The sequence below is a fragment of the Syngnathus acus genome, chromosome 23 (genome assembly GCF_901709675.1).
Source record: "Syngnathus acus chromosome 23, fSynAcu1.2, whole genome shotgun sequence".
NCBI lineage: Eukaryota > Metazoa > Chordata > Actinopteri > Syngnathiformes > Syngnathidae > Syngnathus > Syngnathus acus.
Genome location: NC_051107.1, coordinates 2,234,970 through 2,254,807, shown reverse-complemented (window position 1 = coordinate 2,254,807; position 19,838 = coordinate 2,234,970). Strand labels below are relative to the sequence as shown.

Below are 19,838 nucleotides of genomic sequence, written 5' to 3'. Positions count from 1 at the left end.
TCTTTTCACGCAGGTGTGTTTAACGAGGGTGGAAAACATATTGGAACGCGGCCCCGAGGACTAGAGCTTGACACCTGTGACCTTTGACCATGATATTTCCCTAATAAAGTGGCCTGTTATTAGGTACACTTGAAAATGGCGGTGTATCTAATGGAGTGTCCGTGTGATTCCCTCGTTAAGTGCACCTGCGTGAAAAGTTTTAGCTCCTGCAGAATGTGAAAATGACCAAAAACTTTTCACGCAGGTGCACTTAACGAGGGAATCTTGGAAAACATGTTGGAATGCGGCCCCGAGGACTAGAGCTTGACACCTGTGACCTTTGACCATGATATTTCCCTATTAAAGTGGCCTGTTATTAGGTACACTTGAAAATGGCGGTGTACCTAATGGAGTGTCCGTGTGATTCCCTCGTTAAGTGCACCTGCGTGAAAAGTTTTAGCTCCTGCAGAATGTGAAAATGACCAAAAACTTTTCACGCAGGTGCACTTAACGAGGGAATCTTGGAAAACATGTTGGAATGCGGCCCCGAGGACTAGAGCTTGACACCTGTGACCTTTGACCATGATATTTCCCTATTAAAGTGGCCTGTTATTAGGTACACTTGAAAATGGCGGTGTACCTAATGGAGTGTCCGTGTGATTCCCTCGTTAAGTGCACCTGCGTGAAAAGTTTTAGCTCCTGCAGAACGTGAAATGAGCTAAATCTTTTCACGCAGGTGTGTTTAACGAGGGTGGAAAACATATTGGAACGCGGCCCCGAGGACTAGAGCTTGACACCTGTGACCTTTGACCATGATATTTCCCTAATAATGTGGCCTGTTATTAGGTACACTTGAAAATGGTGGTGTACCTAATGGAGTGTCCGAGTGACATCACAGATCAAACAGCCAATCAGGAGGTGGGGGTGAGGGCGGGTGGGGCACTTTTCACTTTATGTTAAGCTTTGACCATGATTTTTCCCTAATGAAGTGGCCTGCTATTAGGTACATCTGAAAATGGAGGTGTACCTAATGGAGTGTCCGAGTGACGTCACAGATCCAACAGCCAATCAGAAAGTGGGGGTGAGGGCAGGTGTGGCACTTCTCACTTTCAGTTAAGCTTTGACCATGATTTTCCCTAATGAAGTGGCCTGTTATTAGGTACACCTCATGGACACTTCAATAGGCACACTACACAAGGTAAAAAAAAAAAAAAAAGAATAAATAATAATAATAGCCAAGGGTAGGATTACATTTATTTACACGTAAAAACGAGCACATAATAAAAGTGACATTTTCTTTAAACTGTCGTGAGGCAACATGGACAAAAGCGTCAAACTAACACTTGTTAAGCCTTTTCAAATCACACAAAAACAGAACTTGATACTTTAAAGAGCCAGAAAATAGCAATAAAATTATTAGGGGACTGACCTAACATCAAATTGAGAAACCAGCAGAGCTACAAATATAAATACTTTTGTAAACATCTCACAAGAATAGCTAATAAATTCATATTGTGTGGAAAAAAATAGGCGGAACTATGACTTCAGCATGATTTACCTACAGTAATGTGAATAAAAACATTTTGGTTACAGCGTACAATGATAGCATTGTCTTTGCTCATGCCCCCTTTTTTTGTTTATAAAATCAAACTTATATATAAATCTGTACAAATAATACCCTTAGTGTGACATCCACTATGTGACAACTTACATGCTCACAAAACTGAAAAGGGAATGCAGTACATGGATTTTTGTGTCGATATTTAAGTAACAATTAAAGAAATTGAGAGATTGCTATGTGCTTCATGTGATTAAAAAATTAATGTTGCTAATTAAAAGAAGAAAAAAAATTAAACCAGCCTTAAAGATGGTATAATGCTGCTTGTTTTTTCATAATCTACACAGTATATTCTTTCAAGCCATTTTATAGCTGCCTCATTTGTGTTCCATCATAAAGTTGCCAAGGAAGCTGTATCGGACTTAGCAGTACAAAAATATGTTTTCTTTTCTCCTGTCATCCCTTTCCTTAAAAATACAAAAAAAAAAGATTTGTAAAAAATAAACATAGGTGCACTTAAGTTTTGAAAGTATCCAGCACTTTTTCTTTAGCTGTCAGTGCAAATCTAAAAGTCTGATTCGGCGTCCATAAGCTCCGCCTCCATCAAGTTCGTCCGCGAGTGGATGGGGCCGTAGCCGACCCGCCGTCCAGCGGGTACCCTCGCCACGTGCGCCATTCTCTCTGATAGCCCCTCCTGGATGCAAGAGGAGGTGCTGGGCGGGCAGCGCGGGCCTAAGCCGAGGTCCTCCGGGCGGTCCGAGAACCCACCGCGGGCGTAGCTGCTCCGAGCGCTCTGATAGGGCGGTAAGCGGCAAAAGCGCTCATCACCGGGCAAAGGCGGAAAATCCGGATATGATCCTGGCAGGACGTCGTCCTCCAGCACCTGCTGTCGCCTCTGCTGCTCCCGCAGGTTGGCCACCAGGCTGGGGTGGGAGGGCAGCTTCGGGAGGCGGGGCACCGAACTGCGACCAAACTCCCGCTGGGGATACACTTGGTGGTCCGCCGTCGCTGCTTCTTCTGCGGCTGCATTCACCTCCTTCCTTCTTTTCTTTTTCTTCTTCTTCCGCTTTATCATCTCTGGGGAGATTTCGGCCTCCACCATCCACAACCTGTTCCTCTCCTCTGGGGGCGGAACTACAGAAGAAACCCAAAATATGTCAGTAAGGACAATTGAGTACAAATACTTAAAATCCCTGCAAAGTGACTTCAGAGATTGGTTTCTGAATACAAGATAGACGTTTGAAAGTAATTGCAGGATCTAAAGTGTTAGTTAGCGATCCAGCTAGCTAGCTAAAACAACATCCGGAAAATGTCTCAATGTTTATTTTACTTTTGTAATTAAATTTCTGAATCTGTAATTTTTTACTTTTACAAAATAAAGGAGTTGACTCGGTACTTTTACTTTTACAAGAATATTTTATCATACAATTGAAGTACCCATACAAAAGCAGATAAAGAACAATCAAACGGGAGCTCAAATTCTCACCCGGCGTTCCTGTGGGAGTGACTGAGATGTCCTGAGGCAAAATGGCGCCTCGCCGGGCCACCATCTTGGTCACGTGCTGCGCCCAAGCCGACGACATGTCGTTAGACGGCTCGTTGATCTCGAAGTTGATTCCGGCTAGAGAAATAACAAAGCGTGAGAAATACGTTATCTATCGTTAGGTGATACTTTACACCAAGATTCGATGTCTGTAAATTTTCTCAGTAGGATAATTAGCTGATTACCGACAGGTCCGTCATGTGACAAGGTATGCATGCTAAACGAGAGCTCCTTCTCGGGGTCCTTGTGCAGCTCCTTCCGCATGGCGAAGGCCTTTGCGATCATCTTGCTCTTCTTGAGCCTCTTAGGTTCGTTGTCACCACGCCCGATGATCCTGAGGGCGGGAACAATCGTGATCACATACTAAAATAGAAACGTGAGATTTTTACGTCAAGTGCTTACTTGCACCAGGTGCGCTTCCAGATGAGAATGGTGGCCTTGGTCCACACCCACGTGCTCATGGCGATGCCGGTGCCAAACATGGAGAACAGGTTGATTTTTTCCACCATCAAACTGGGTCGGTTTTTAATGGTGCACTCCGGGATTGGTTTGTTGGTCTGGGAGGCGATGGTGACGTTAGCCTCGCACCTGTCGGAAGAATCAAAGCACCTATTGTCATTTATGGAATATAGGAACAAAGTATTTTTTGAGGTGATAAAAAAAAAAAAAACATACAACACATATTCCCTGAAGCTCCTCTCCCATTCGGCCTGGTTGAAGAAGTCGTAGAAGTGGCAACCAAAGGTGATAAAAACAAACCCGAAAGCTAAGAAGCCAAATATGCCTGCCGAGAATAAAAACACAAAATTTTGTTTATATTACCACACAATAATTAAAAACTCATTAGGAACTTGAAAAAAAAAAAACATACCAAGTCTCAGCATTGTCTCATTGATTTTGCTAGCTGCTTTTTCGCTCAGTAGTCCCGGGTGGTTACTTTTGATGGAAAACAAGGTCATGACACCTACAAGGACAAAAAGATGCTCAGTGGACTAGATGACTGAGGCGGGACTCGACGGGACTGACCTCGAATGAGAAAATAGCCGCCGACCACAAGCACCACGCCGATGGGCGCCAGTACAAAGCCGGCGCGGTATCTGTAGTTCTTGTAGCCGACAAAGCAGATCCCGCTCACTGAATCGCCATCCACCTAAGGGGAAGAAAAAAATAAGAAATAAATACATTGTGAATCAGAAGATAAAAACTAACTGTATTTAATTATGACCTCTAAAGTTAAATACTGAACTGAAATGGACAAATAACAGAAATCCTACTAAGAATGTTCTCGACGTACCTCAGCGATGGCCAAGATTGCGACCGTGAGGACGAACGGGATGGACCACGTGACCATGTGGAAGTAAGACGTGCGCCCGGTGAGTGGCTGCTGGGTGGTGCCGAGCGCCTTGAAGGACGTGTGCCAGGCGTACGTCAGCATCACGAACCAAATCACTCCCGACATGAGCGAGTAGTACACGATGATGAAGATGGTCACACAGGATAAAGTCTCGGAGGAACTGCGGTGAGGGACACAAATATTTAATTCCGGCACGTTCTCATCAGGCGATCCGAGATGAACTTACGAGGGCTCCCCGAGTCTCATGGTGTTGTCGCTCTTGCACACGATCTCATCACGGGCGCCGTCCAGGAATTGCGCCAGCCAACCGATGCTGCCCACGAAGAAGCAGGCGTTGATGTAGAAGAGGATGACGGCCGGGTAGCGGTTTGAGTTCTTCCAGTCGGCTAGAAACGTGGCCTGACGACAAACACTTGTAAGAACCATCTTGGACAATAACAAATTTCGGAATGACGTACCAGGGTGAAGAAGGTGCAGAGGAGGGTGATGGTGCCAAAGTAGGCGATGTAGGCGTGCATATCGTCATGCTCCTCCTCGGTGAACAACGGGTTGTCACATTGGATACCGCATCCTTCCACGTCTTTGTACCAACTCGACTGGATGTCCGTCTTCACCAGCGGGGCCTCGCACTGACCCGACGTGTTAAACTTCAGCTTCTGCACCTCGTTCTGCCACACAAACACAATCAGTGATCCCGATGGGAAAACCAAGTCCGTCATCTGGTGGCTTACCGAGCATCCCACTGGGAATTTTTCGCATTTGAGGAAGTTGGGCCAGCCGCGCTCCTGGTCCACGATACTGCAAGGGCGACGGGTGGCCAGACACAAACTCTGACTTGGCAGTTCCACTCGGTCATTTTCACACTTGGGCATGTAGACGGCGCACAACAGTGGCTGGATGACGGACCAGCAGCGTGGAGCGTTCCGCAGACCTGGCAGATGACATCACAACATCTCATACTCGACTTGAAAACATTCAGTGATTCTTCCGCGACCACTAGAGGGAGCCATCATACCACAAGTGATCACACACTGAGAATCACATGTACGTAAACATGTTTCAACATTAACAATATTTTGGCATTGCTGGAATATTTTAACACGCCAAGGCCCCACATCCAATCATATTGATGTTATCCCTTATTCTGACACTAACCACTAGAGGGCGTACGTGCATCACAATTGCAATGTAGTGGGATTTCTGCCGTATCTCTTTATAAATCACATCAAAATATATTTATTGACGACGAATGGCTTGTAGTTGCAACTCACCAGACCACATGGTCAGCTTCTCAAATGCTTCCTCCTGGGAGCTGGAGTCTTCTGCCAGTACCAAGGACGTGTGCGTGTACGGCAGAGGTGAACCCAGGCATGTATTGTACTTGAGTGCCTCGCACGTCGTCGTTGCTTTGCATTTGTCCTCAAATATGGTCCCGTTGGGGGACAGCTGCACGGCGACGGTGTAGCAAAGCATCCCGTACAAGCCAACAAAGGCGCTCCAAACTTGGGAGGACATCTTGGGAGCAAGAGGGGGTGGGGGGCACGGAAAAGGAGGAATCGTGCAAAAATGACGAGAAAGTGGAATCGGGTTGCTTTAATAGTGCGATTGTCTTCGAGGCTCAAAAGGCATGTTTCTTCTAGTTCCGCTTATTTGCTGATAGGTGCAAAAAGATAAGCGCAAGGACGATCCAACAAAGTTTTTCCTCCACGAAACTCTCCGTGCTTTTTTCCCTTTGGCTCCTCTTCAAATTCCATCGTTAGGAGTTCGGGAAAAATCCTCAAACCAGTTCAAAATGATCAAAGTCGACAATGTGACCACACAAAAAGTTGGTGATTGGGTTTATTTAGTGGGAAAAATGTTGAGAAAGTTGGAGATTCGCCCTCCCCCCACATCCCCAAAATCTGAAAAAGTGTAACTGGAGCTATAAGTGGCAATGCGCATGCGCCATCCACTACGTCTCCACCACGGTAACCCCCCCCATTCTCCTCTTCCTCATCTTTTTTTTTAAGATGCAGTAAAAAAACGAGCATTGCAAATAATAATCTCTTTTGCCTTCCCTAGAGATAAAAGATAAAAACAAATAAAAAAAAGTACACAATGCATTTATATAAACATTCAATGCACTGCAAAAATATCTCAAACTTTGACAAACTTTCAGGTCGCTAAATACGATGACCAAAATATTTAACAATTATTGTTGTGTTCACCCTAAACTACAACAACAATAACAATAGACAAAATGTTTAATTGTATGCCAATCTGTTCTTTTATCTGGATATTTTATTCTATGTAAAACGACAAACAGTATATTTTATTTCATATTGTGTCAGTTATATATATATATATAGTGGTTTTCATAATATTATGGTAAGCCACTTTAACACTATGCAGTCTGAACATTAACATTACAAAAATTAATAAGATATTCAATTAAACTGTATTACACTCAAAAGTTGAATGAAAATTGTGTTTAAATGAACAAAAAGTGAATTACAACTGAATGGTTCTTTTTCAACCCTTCTGGATGGGAATAATGAGACACTTGAATAGAACAACGTCCACTATGGTTGTGTTAGTGTCATTCATTTGGACAGGAATGGCTGCACACCATTTTGTTTCCATACTCATGAGTGTGTGTGTGTGTGTGTGTGTGTGTGTGTGTGTGTGTCTGGGCCTCCTTACAACCTCCACCTCCTGCTTGAGTCAGACGCAGAAGAAAAAAAAAACAGGACCACACACAAAGTGAAAACCGGGCCAACTCTCTCTTGCGCGCACGCACACACACAATCCTTGACAGTGGCAATTGAGTATTTTGCAAAACATGCAATCGTCATATTTGGATAGCGTTGCAAATGTTTTGATTGGCTCTCTGGAGTGTTTGAGGGCGTTTTGTGTTGTTTTTCTCTCTTCTGCGTCACTTCAGCTCTCAAACCCAACATTTACATGTTTCAAATGAGCCAGCATGACGTCGGTACTCTGAAACAAGTTTATTCAGTCAAGAACGTTCCAGGATTTTCTAGTGACTTTCCGTCACTGCAGAAGGCATTTTTGTTGTCATGTCAACACTGAATTCTTGCAGTTTTGTAACACATAGCTAACTTTTAAACACAGTCAAACTTTAAAAAAGTTTTAAAACACTCATGTAACATTTAAAGATTATTTCTATTAAGTCTACAAAAATAACTTGAGGTCCCTTTTGGAGCATCATGGATGCCAACATAACACACAATGTGCACATGCTTGCCACTCTAAACTTGCTAAATACCAACATAAAATAAATTCACAAAAACATGCACACATATGCAGAAAAATGTGGTTGCTCTATAAGTTTGCATCATGAGCCTAATGAAAGTAGAGAAAATAATTTGCGATGGTGCGAACAGCAGTGTATATCCGTGTAAGTGGGGCAAGATCCAGCAGATGGCGCTGTGGTTTGTCGTTGGGTAAATGATTGTTTTAGCTTCCAAAATAAGTGGGTTTTTTTCTAACAGTGTACATTTACAATGACAAGTTAGTTAGAGGTCAAAAGGTCAAGATTGGTCATCTCCACGGATCGGCGCTGTGTTTGAGGTTGTAGTTCTGCAGTTCAATCTGGTCTTTAATTTGGCTGATGAGGATTTGAGACAGCAGGATGCCCACCAGCTGCAAGAGGCGGCTGTTAGCTCACTCTTTGCGTGCGCATGTGTGTGTGTGTGTGTGAGTGTGTGTGTGTAGTCCCACCTGAGGGATGGCCAGCCCCAGTGCGATGCCTCCCAACAGGAAGAGGTTACTATGGATCCAGTCCACCACTTTATCGATACAGCCGTTGGTGTAGATGATGTTGCCGGCTATAAGGTATTCCACTATCTGAATGCCTTGCCCGCACATTGTGTTTATCACCTGTACACACACACATTAGTTGGTGAACATTCTAAAAAATGGAGGAAGGATAGATGAAACCTTGTCTTTGGTGGTGATGCAACAGGAGAAAGGGACCGAGCAGCGTTCCCGACTTGGGTTCATGTCAGTGCAGTTGAAGTACATGTTGTTGGACCAATCGGTGTAGGTCACAGCTCCACAGCAGCCAAACTAAAAAATATATATATTTTTTTTAATAACTTGAAAAAACATATTTTATGATGAGGTGTGAGGTTGTCACCGACTTCTTTCTGGCCAAAGTCGATGAGGTTCTGCAGGTCGATGTCATCTCTGTAGTGCACGATGGCGTTGTTGACAATTTGGGTCACTTTGTTACGGGCCTAGTGAAAAAACAAAACTTTATTAGTTGGTTTGAAAGAAAATGTAAATATAACAAAAGAAATGCAGAAATTGGTAGAAAAAAAAGTACCGGTGTATGTGGCATGACCACTAGAGGGCAGTATAATACAGCTATGTGCAGTACATAAGCCTTCCTTAGTAAGCCCAAATAATATATAATTAAAACAAAATAAATATTTTTTTTACCTTATCGGAGAAGACAAATCCCAGCACCCCAACAGCCAACTGAAGCAGAAAGATGACCGTCAGACTGATGCAGAACTGCGAAAGAAAGAAAATAAGTGAGCCACCATTTCACAAAATGACCATCCACAAATTGGCAACCTACAAACTCCAACAGGCAAATATTCTCCCGCAGCGAGCCCACGCAACCGCAGAAAGTGATGATAAACATCAGGACGCCGATCACCAGCAGCATCACGGCCGGGTCCACTGTCAAACACGCCAACGCCGTCTCTAAGGGACGAGTCGATAATGAGTTGAATTGACTTGACCGGTTTGGTTGATGAATTTAATTACCTGCATGCTTGACGACACGGGCGTACACCCCGATAGCTATCATGATCATGGCGATGAGCTATAAGAAAAAAGATGAGGGGAATCACAATGGAGCATTTTACAACTTCACTGAGCAAATAAAACGTGAGGAGGAGCACATGTTCATACTTGTCCTGGGAGTGTTGCCATTGTCGAAAACACTCAAGAAGAACAACAGATTTTGATTTACTGCAGCAGCCGATGCTCATCTCGCCCCTTATTTATTTGAATTCAGTATGAATGTCCACTTTGAATAAAGTGGATCCAGTTACTGTACTAATGCATTGTGACTCACTGGTGCTCTTTGTGTGAAGAAACTGAACACTGTTTTGCTACTGCTGAGACTGAGAGGCAAACATTTTGCACAGGGGAGGTGGCGATGTGGCACAAAAATATTTTTAAAAACTTAGAAAATTGTTTCTATCATGTAGTTGACAAGCGAATCGATTCTTTGGTGTTTGAATGAGGGAATTTTTCATTAGTGTTTGTATGAGGGTATTTTGTGTCACCCTGTAATTTGTATTTTTCTTATATCACAATTTCTTGAATTCTATTCTTTGGTGTTGCTGTACATATTTATATTTTTAAATGTATATTTAAATGCTTCATTTTAGTTTAGACTAGTTTGTATTAGTTTTAGTATGATTGTTCTTTACAACAATTCCCAAATAAAATGTCAACTTTCTTTCTTCTATATTGCTGCAAAAAAAAAAGAAAAATCTAAAATAAACTCGAAAGCTCATGTATGATATTAACTGACAAAAATGAAAACAAAAGAAATGTTTACAATAATTCTAGTTTGTTTTATAAACAAAATACTGATTTTTTCAAATTTGGTGTGTACTTTATGTGCGACTACAATACCTAGCTATTTCTAAATGTCAATGTTAGAAAAATGTATATATATGTTATCATGCGTTCTCTTTTATTGATGCTTTACCGCAATATTACTGCAATATATGCTTGCTGCTTGGCCTTGTTGTTTCTATGTTATACCACAGAAGAGAGGTTACGGCGGGGTCAGACAGGACGCGGCTGACAACTCAGCAAGAAGAAGACATCTACTGAAACAATTGAAACAAAGACAATTCCGAGAAACAACACGCCTCACCGCAGCCTTACGCACTCTTTGGAACGACAAGCAAACATCACGTTTCCTGTTCTTATTGTAGAGACAAGGAGTGGTTGCTGATTCCTCATCCTATATTGCCATATATGTATGTAACACCTTGCGCTTTTTTAGCTTACGAGGCAAAGCCCACACGCTTTCCCCCTTCCCTTTAGGGGCTTTTTGTCTCACACTGTGGGTAGGGCAAATCCAAATAAAAAGAGCAGGAGTGCAAACAGATATTTAGTGGAGTGAGATTGTTGTAAGCTATCTGTACTGCACTCCTCGCGAGAAAAGAATTAATATTCTGTCTCACTTGTGGTTTGTCTGCTGATGCTTTTCTTAACAGTTAGGGAATTAAACCTGACAGTCAATTTCCGTGTCGTGCCGGGGGCAAATGTCACAACATCTGCACATTCCACCAGGATTCGCTTCAAGTTTTTACGCATTCTCATCTTGCCCATGCACGACATGCTGCCGCACACTAATACAGGGCGTTAAATAAATTTTAATCCTGTGACTGTGTTCCTTTTGTGTGCACCTTCCCGTTTAATCTGTTATCCAAATCTTAAAGTGAACAAACATGAATTTGGACTTTGGTGTTTCACGTAAAACACGTGTATTTACTTTTAGCTGCTGCACATTTGCGAACGTGTGTTGAGTTGAGTTGGACCACTTTGTCAAAGTTTGACTCACTAAATCCGTAAACAATGTACAATCTGCAGCAGACTCACCCAGAAAATGAAATTAAAAAAGAAGAGCAGATATTTGACCACGGGGTTGACAAAGGAGAAGTCCTCATCATAACGTCCAGGTGAGTTTCTTACACGGCTCCCACACATGTTGCCAGGCAAACATGAGCTTTTTTGGGGTGCCAATGCTTCTATGAAGGTTTGTGCAGCGTTTTTTTGCTTCCTGGTGGGACACACACACTCTTTCTCTGTCACACACACATCTGCTGGGAAAATCTCAACCTCTGACACCGAGGGGGCGGGTCTCCAGAGTCTTGTGTATCCCGCCTCTCACGGGGGATCATCTTCTAATTTTTTTATTTGATATTTTATCGTACTTTATTTTATCGTATTGTTTTCCTATTTTAACTCTGCTCTGTTTATGTGACACGTGACAAAGAGTCAAATGTTACTTTGCTTTATTGGTGATCATGAATAAAATACTTAAATACGCGTGTCTTCTTGTGTGCTTGAGTCAGAAAAATAACATTTAAAAACACAGAAACACACAATTCAAGATCTGTCAGGTTAGTGATTAGTAACTTGCAACATACAAACACTGAGAAAAGGTCAAGAGACGAAATGTAAACGCCGACTCCAGGTGGACTTCACGCTTTGAAAAACGTCGCCATCTCCTGGTCAATATGAGAAATGCTGCCAATGATAACTTCCGGGAATCCAAAACAAATATTTAATCATTCAACTTCCGAACTGCTTTTCCTTAAATTACGAGCCGATTTTCGATGTGTGTCTCGTGCCATATTCTGTTTTCGTTTTAGAAATAAAAAGCGAAAATCGAACAATTATTTCTCTTTAACTGACTCTTTCCAGACAACAAATAAGTAAATCAGGCTATTTTGGCATTTCTATAGTAGAATTAAAATCAAATACAATATATAATATAAAGATGAAAGATGAAAAAGACGATTGTAGGAAATGCAATTTATTTGCAATTTTTTAATAACATCATTCCTCAGATAAAAATGCAATGTTACAGGAATATACATCAGATATTAATTTAAAACTTGCTTTCAAGGGACCATACAGTCTAAATATACTTTTTCCTTTTTATATTTTTTATTTACTGGTAGCGTGCGTTATAAGCAAGACAGACTCTGTCACCAATGACAGACTGACGACTTACAGATACAAACTGTACACGACTTATTTACAAATCCACTTTTTTTTCTTGGTTTTTTTTCAGTGTCACTTTTTTTTGGAAAATAGGAGTAGAAAAGTGATTGAATTAATATTCAGATTTAATTTGTATATTATTTCCCTTTTCTAGAGTCTAAAATGAAATAAAAGAAACAACTTAGAAAAAGAAGAAAGAGTGTTAGACCATGCAGCCGTAACCAAGGCGACCAAGTGATGGGGCCAATAAAAAGCCCTCACGCAACCGAAGGGGTGTGGCTTGTCATCCCTACACTGCCACCCGTTAAACACTCATTTTGACAGTAAAATATAGTGATGTCATCCAAACACTACAGTTGGTCTTTGAACGCCTCTCGGCATAATTCCCAGCTGTGAAGAAGACAAAAACAACCAACCCTGCGAGAGAGTTTTTCGACTCATTTCTGTCAGCAAAATAAAAGGCTCATTAAAGCTGCACACACAAGCACACACCCGTATACAGACATGCTCGCGTGAATCTTTGTGAGCTAAAAAGTTGACTCGCATGTGTCTTGAATCAAATTTCCCACGCCAGGTATTTCGTTTTCATTAACAGCAAATAAATAAGACGAATAAAGCCTCAGTTGCTTCAACTTCGTAACCACTGTTACTATTCACCTGGGTTGACTTTTGAATATCAATCCTTTTGCTTTGGTCACTTCAGTTTTTGCACATGCACTTTCAAAACTCGCTGTGAGAAAGGAAACTTATCAGGGTATAACAACTCAAAGCCTGCGAACTATCAATTGCACTGTCCATCTCCGTCATCTCTTGTCATCCACGCATAAAGTATTTCTCCATTTGATATCTAAAATAGAATAAAGTCGCTATGTAAACTAGCATTCTAGAATATACTTTCCCATAAAATATCTGTACACCTGCTCTTCATTCTGGGTTGAAATTGATTGGAGGCCATGCAAAAAAAAAAAAAAAGGCTTTTTGGGCTTTTCTCTTTGAAACGAAACAAATATATTTCAGTGAGAAAAATTTCCGTAATATATCTCAAGTGGGATGGTCCGATAAATTCATGCTGACACTACAGTCAGTAGGCCATAAATACATTCTTGACCTCTACTTCCATAACATTCTCTTGATTATATATTTGTAGAAAAATATACAATCGTCCGCCTATGGTGAGGCAATATGAATTTTAAACTCCTCTATATCATTGGTATACCTTGAGATACAAACTTCATTTGCTATCAAGCCACTCTTATCTCAAGGCACCACTGAAGACTGTGAAATTGATTGGTTACATTTGTCTTGTCATTTTCTAAACCTTAAAACATCTTTTTTTCCCCCGCCTATGAGCTTTCTTAATCTCAACGATGCCTCTGGGAAATATCAAAATTAATAAATGAGTCACTTTTCTTTATGAATAATCTCAAAGGATCACTTTTTAATATATGCCGGGGTCAGAGGGGGCTTTAAATGAGCTCGACATTGAATTGGGGGCAGCCCTTCTTCGGAGAATAAAACAGAAAAACCCTGCTGTCCTCTTCAAGATATGCAAAAATTATCCTTTCCTTTAATATCATTTACTGCATGTACAAGCAGTCGGGTTGAACGATTAATCGAATTAAAATGACGTTAATTTACATTTGTATAACAAATCTAGTACTGTTTACTGTAATCCGGATTAATTAACTGCTTGTAAAATAAAACATCGGATTGAAAAAAATAATCGCTTAATCGTTATAGGATTTTTCAAAATCGTTCATCACCTACTCTGATGTTGTCATGGCGACACCTGCCAATCACTCGCATCGACCAGAGAAATTAATCAACCGTTCATCAGGCTCCCAGACTGCAAGAACAACAACAACAACAACAAAAGAGCAAAAAACTAATTTCAGGTCAATAAACACGTCAAGAATACTACACTGCATCTCACCTGATTTCAAGTATGTTAGGTTTCTCTGGCATGGGAGGGGGGGGGGGGGGTACAAAACATGCCAGGGGGGAAGCGTACAGACAAAGTTATTGCATATCTTGCTGTTACCAGACAGGGTTATTCAGGGTCACATCTGAGGAATTCTCAATGGGGCCTTTAGTCAAATCGCTCAAGATAACAAATCTTTTAAATATCCAATCGTGCATTCAAACAAAACTGCAAATAAGCGCAAGTAAGCAACGGAATCCAAAATAGCCGACGGCTTTCCAGCCACGTGACATCACATTCACATTAAGTTTGCATAATTCTCACAAGAGTGGTGGTGAATACTGCATCCATTCTCTGCCAAGAGCTGCTATGAGAGGGACACATGGCAGTGTTGTCTTGGGAGAAATGTGGCAAATACGATCTTTGTCTCCAGGTTTGAGTGGTTTTCTCCTCCAGAGGCAACAGGGCGTCACAGCACACGCACATGGATAAGGGCCACAGTGCATCATTGCCCTCATATCAAATTTATAAAACAAGCTGTCCCAAAAGTCACTTTACACTTTTTTTCCCATGTAAATTTGGGAAAGAAAATTTTACAAAAAATAATTTTGGGGTTTGTTTTGTAGATTATTCATTTGACCCTACTTTTGGGGTTAAATAATCAAATTTAAAAAAAATATATATATATTTTAATTATTATTATTATTATCATTATTATTATATATATTTTTTACTTTATGACCCACACTTGGATTATCTTTTAGTCTTAAAACTGCCTGGTTAAAAGTAACCCAAATTGGATGAAATAGAAAATGAAAAATACACTCTAAATCAGAAATAACCACATTTTGGTCAAACATCGGACTGAACCATTTTTTGGATATATTTCAGCCAACCTTTTGATTTGACCGAAATTTGGGTTGTTTTAATAATAATTAAAAAAAAAACATCTCAAAGTTGTGTTAAATTGAACCAAATAGCATGTTGGTCTAATTTCTGACCAAAATTGACTTATTTTTCCATCAAGAAAGTATTTACAAAAAAACAATTAAATAAAGGAAGACCCATAGAGTGACATTTGAGACAGTTGCCCTCTACTACGTCAGAGGACTAGCTACAACATTTGTTGAAACTATAATTAGCAATTGAAAATATTTCCCCACATTTCCAAATCTGTCAGTGCCTTCTTGCTACAAACTCGGACTTGTGATGGACAAAATCCGCATGGCCCACATAAAAACCACCTCCAAAAAAAACAAAGGGAAGCATGTTTTTCCTCGAAGATGGATTTTAAAATTCTTGCAGCATCTTTAAACTCAGCCCTAAGAGTTCATTTGAAAAGAAAAACAATGATAACAGTGTGTTACGGCCCTTTCACTGCATTCATGACTTTTTTTTTCAGCACATAAATAAAAAAAAAAAGAAAATCTATCTCAGAACAGAAAACCCCCAAAACCCGTGACGATTAAAATGTGAAAAGTCCGAACCTTGAAACACTTTGGAAGCATGCCTGTCTGTGGTAACCCTGTCTCACACACACACATACACACACGCACACACACACACACACCCTTGTAATGCTACCTTAAATTACTGTTTAGGCTTAAAAATCTTTTTCATTGAAGCGTACATATGTAGCCACTCAAAGAACGCACACACACTCACATCTTTTTTTTTTCTTTTGGGAAAAAAATAAATAAATAAATAGATACAATCTGTAAAAGGTGCATACTGATTGAGAGAAAGAACACTTGTCTTTACACGCACGTACACACGCGATCGTACGAACGCAGACACGCACCCTCCAAAATAAAAAGGCCTACGCCCTGCTTCGTTACTTAAAACCGCTTAAAATTCTCCTAAAAGTACATTTAGAAAGACCAGCACCCCGATTGTGCAAACAAATCAAGGATAAATTAGACAGCATGAGGAGGAAAACAAAATGGCGGGCAACACAGAGTTGAGGCCGGAGTCCTGTCCAACTCCTCGCCGAAAGAAAATGGCGGTATGGCGAAAGGAGGGAAGGATGGTGAGGTATGAGGTGAAATAAAAAAAAAAAAGGCTGCTCACGTCTCTGCTCGTCACGTTTTCTGTTTGGGAGCAGGAAGTGACAAAAAAAGAAGCCAGTCTGTCGGCCATTTTGGTGACTGTTGGTCCATCCCCCGGTGTGAGGGGGGGGGGGGCGTTCCTTTGGAAGAGGAGGGCGCTTTTGAAATGATGATTATTATTTTTGACAATACAGCGCTTCATCCCGAGTGAACCGAGGAGGAGGAGGAGCTCCGTTGACGGATCTTTGCCTTCCCCTGGCCGTCTTTGCTCGTCACTTTGAGGACGTGAGAAAACTGTGAGGCACTTTAGAGACACGCACTCTCACACGCATGTGCGTACAAAGAGGGGGGAAAAACACGCGCACACAAGCGCACACTCTGATAATATAGAGTATAGTGTGATATACTTTACTACAAACATTCAGACGTACAAAGCATTTGTGACGCGTCTTGGCCGACATTGTTCGGAGCCGCTTCCTCTGGCGCAATAGAGGCGTGTGTGTGTGAAGGGGGCGGGGACTAACATAGCCACCAATCGTGAGACGTCCGGCGGAGCCCCTACAAACTTGTCACACACTCCATGTCCTCATCCTCCAGCAGCACGCTGGTCCTCGACATCACCGAGGAGCTTCGGTGGGGTCCTTCCTCCCTCCCCCCGACGTCCTCCTCCTCCTCCTCCTCCTCTTCCTGTTCCCGCTCTTCCGCCAGGAGCTCTTGTCGCTCTTCTACAGAGGACGGCCCGTGGACGGAGCCTCGGTTCCCGCCCGCCTCTCCGCCGTCCTCCCCTCCGTGGTCCCTGTCCCTGAGGAAGGGCAGGAGGTTGCCGTTGGGGCTGTGCTGGGAGGCGGCGGGCGCGGCGGCGGCGTCCGAGGCAGTGGCGGCGACGGAGGTGTTGCCGTTGAGGATGTTGCTGGCCGCGTGCTCCATCTCCTCGATGGTCATGTCGCAGGCGTCGGCCAGCTCGGCCTTTGTGGCCTCGATGAAGGAAGGGTCCTGCGCGAACTGGCCCAAGCCTTCTGATATTAGCACCTGAAAAGGTTAAGTCAGAGGTCAATAAATTGGTAGGGGGCTGCACTTAAACACACACTTACCGCCTCCACCAGACTTCCGGCGCTGCCGTGCGACAGCGAGCTAGATTCGTGCCTCGATAACGAGGGCACCGTGAGCGACACCGGCCGCGGTGCTCTCTGATTGGTCGCCGGCATACCGGAGGCGGGGCTAGGTACCCGACTGTTCCCATTACTGTCGCTATACCTGCAAAAGACAAACAACTCCTGTCTTCACAACAATGAAGTCACTCTGCTGAGTGCACATCTTGTGTAGTCCACCCTGACGGCTTTTTCGGTCGCTTCGATTGTTTGGTCTTACCAGGGCCCGCAGTTGACTGAGGGCAAGCTGGTGTTGAGCTTTTCGTGAGAGTTGGAGCCCTCTAACCTTAGCGAGGGTACCCACTGATGCGAGGCGTCTCTGCCTTGTCCTACGGAAGGAGAAAAAAAAAAACACTCAGCTCAGTCTGATGATCAGGTCGACGAGGAGGACTACCTGGGGGACTGGCCGGAGGTGTGGAGCACAACCGGCTGAAGAGGGTAGGCGAGTGGCTCCTCCTTATCAATGGACTCAGCCCGGCCACCGCTAGCGCCTTGAGGGAGGAGCGAGTTAGCAAATCCACAAGAAGCTCCCAAGCGAATAAAACGACTTCTACCTGATGATGGACGAGGTGCAGCGGTACGGCCGTCTTCTGAGAGACGTCCGGCCTCGAATGTCTCCTCAGACACTCTAAATGGAAAGAAGATCTCCGCCCTGAAGAAAGGACTTGGAGGTAAAACAAAAAAAAAAAGCAACAGAGATAAAATGAGTGAATGGCGTTGTACCTAAAGAAGTGGGACAGAGAAAAACTCTTCTGGGAGATTGCCAGCCTCCACCTCCTCTTCTCTCCTCCATGTCTTCTCCTTCCTCCATGGGAGTCAGCTGCTTGCAGGTGTCATCGCGGTATATCAGCCTAAGGCCAAAAAAATTGTCGATAACAATGTTGCGCCCCATCACGCTTCTGAATTTGGAGTCGTACATGTCGGAGGAGAGCGAGTGGTCGTCCTCGTGGAATTCCCTCTCGTCGGCATAGCTCTCGTCGTACGTCTCCTCCGTGGAGCCTTCGCCCCTGCGGATGATCGGCAGGCGGCTGTCGCTCGAATCGGAGCTGCGGGCCGAGACGCGGAATGAACACAAACGTGCCGACGAGCAGAGTTTAATTTTGAAGCGGGTCGAAGCTCAGGCCAAAAAAAAATTGGAGGAGCAGCGAGGCTTAGCGTTCAAGCTAATATTGAGAATAAAAACTTCAATGTCCCGCCAATTGTTACAAAACTGGTTTGAGGGCACCAAAGCAAACGTGTGGTTAGTTCACCAGAAGCACGAGTGACAAATCATAAAAGAGCAGCGCCAAAAGCCTTGGATAGGGAAGGTTTGGTGCACCAAACGCTCCATCCCCCAGCTTTGCTCCAGCAACGCAAGCAGTGCATAGCAACCGTCGTCGCTATGGCACTTTCTCATCCGCGCCTTTTCAGATGAGACCGGGCAAAGGCACACTGGGCGACGTACCGAATGAGGTTGTCAAAAAAACACGTCCTGCTTGCCAATGCGCACAAGGAGAAGAAGAGAGGAATGAAAAGTTTCCGAGCAGAGATTATTGTCGTCCTTCGAGGTTTGACGGATGACTGACCTCTTGGGAGGGAAGCACCAAGCCGATCTGGGCAGCAGGATGGGCGTGAGCGGTTGTCCCGTGTGGCCGTCCACCGTGCTGATGGACGGGCCGGGGAAGCGGGCCACGCCTTGCGGGGCCACGCCCACCATGCCGGTGTTGTTGGCGTTGTTGATGTTGGCGTTGGAGCCCGACGACGAGTACGAGGACGGCGTGAAGGTGGTGGAGTCCATGAGCTTCTCGTGGGACGGGCTCTCGACGTCGCAGGGCGAGCCCTTCTGGCTGATGTGCAAGGGACGTTGGGTGGTGAACGACTGCGGGAAGGAGGCACGCCCGTCGCTCTGGTTGTAGTAGTTGACGTGGTTGCCGAACAAGCCGCCTGACCGCTGGAGAGCAGAAAGGCATTTAGAAATGGAAAAAAATAGTGGGGTGCACTATCAATAAAAATATGAATAGGAACATTCATTCCAGCCAGGTTGTAACTTACAAAATGCAGCAATTCAAGTTTCGATAATTTGAGATATTTCGTTCCTTTCTGTGAACTACAATAAATAAAAAAATATTTTTTTTGGGGGTAAAACTGCTCCCAACAAATTAGCATGGCGGTTTATGTGGAAATGATCCGGGCCCAACTGATATGGATTTCTTGAGGCCGATGCAAACTCCGATATTTGGCAAAATAAAATTCTGATAAGCGATTAATAAAAAAAAAACTATATTGAATATTTTAACTTATTTTTTGCTCCCTTAATACGTGGGAAAGAAAAATCGGCAAGAATCATTCATTTAAAAAAAAAAAAAAAGATTAATTAAAAAACTATATTGAATATTTTCAATTCTTTTTTGCTCCCTAAATACTTAGGAAAGAAAAATCGGGGAAAAAATGAATTTAAAAAAATTCTGATTAATTAAGAAACTATATTGAATATTTTTAATTCTTTTTTGCTCTCTTAATAATTAGGAAAGAAAAATCGGC

The 19,838-nt window shown here is 43.0% G+C and overlaps 3 protein-coding genes across 8 annotated transcripts in view; all 3 read right to left on the bottom strand.

Annotated features, from left to right (window-relative positions):
• Positions 1–1,208: 1,208 nt before the first annotated feature.
• Positions 1,209–6,358, bottom strand: smo (smoothened, frizzled class receptor). Its single transcript, XM_037243652.1, has 12 exons — positions 5,706–6,358; positions 5,166–5,365; positions 4,893–5,102; positions 4,661–4,833; positions 4,375–4,594; positions 4,107–4,230; positions 3,952–4,044; positions 3,756–3,864; positions 3,483–3,668; positions 3,266–3,414; positions 3,024–3,158; positions 1,209–2,671 (listed from the first exon to the last, which is right to left on the bottom strand). Exons 1-12 carry the CDS (start codon positions 5,947–5,949, stop codon positions 2,103–2,105), a joined length of 2,412 nt encoding a protein of 803 aa, XP_037099547.1. The 5' UTR covers positions 5,950–6,358; the 3' UTR covers positions 1,209–2,102.
• A 1,044-nt stretch (positions 6,359–7,402) lies between these two features.
• On the bottom strand, positions 7,403–11,296 carry tspan33a (tetraspanin 33a). Its single transcript, XM_037243721.1, has 8 exons — positions 11,071–11,296; positions 9,211–9,268; positions 9,020–9,147; positions 8,878–8,952; positions 8,577–8,672; positions 8,374–8,502; positions 8,155–8,313; positions 7,403–8,076 (listed from the first exon to the last, which is right to left on the bottom strand). The coding sequence occupies exons 1-8, from the start codon at positions 11,176–11,178 to the stop codon at positions 7,975–7,977; spliced, it is 855 nt and encodes a 284-aa protein (XP_037099616.1). The 5' UTR covers positions 11,179–11,296; the 3' UTR covers positions 7,403–7,974.
• A 708-nt stretch (positions 11,297–12,004) lies between these two features.
• cacna1c (calcium channel, voltage-dependent, L type, alpha 1C subunit) overlaps positions 12,005–19,838 on the bottom strand; it is a 79,843-nt gene continuing 72,009 nt past the window's right edge. For all 6 annotated transcript variants that reach the window (XM_037242683.1, XM_037242684.1, XM_037242687.1 and 3 more), the window contains 9 exons: positions 18,884–19,248; positions 18,763–18,789; positions 18,236–18,364; positions 18,042–18,169; positions 17,873–17,970; positions 17,713–17,809; positions 17,539–17,647; positions 17,262–17,424; positions 12,005–17,199 (listed from right to left, as the gene is read on the bottom strand). In XM_037242683.1, the coding sequence (XP_037098578.1) occupies positions 16,729–17,199; positions 17,262–17,424; positions 17,539–17,647; positions 17,713–17,809; positions 17,873–17,970; positions 18,042–18,169; positions 18,236–18,364; positions 18,763–18,789; positions 18,884–19,248 (1,587 nt within the window). In that variant the 3' untranslated portion in view covers positions 12,005–16,728. The remainder of the gene's footprint in view (positions 17,200–17,261; positions 17,425–17,538; positions 17,648–17,712; positions 17,810–17,872; positions 17,971–18,041; positions 18,170–18,235; positions 18,365–18,762; positions 18,790–18,883; positions 19,249–19,838) is intronic.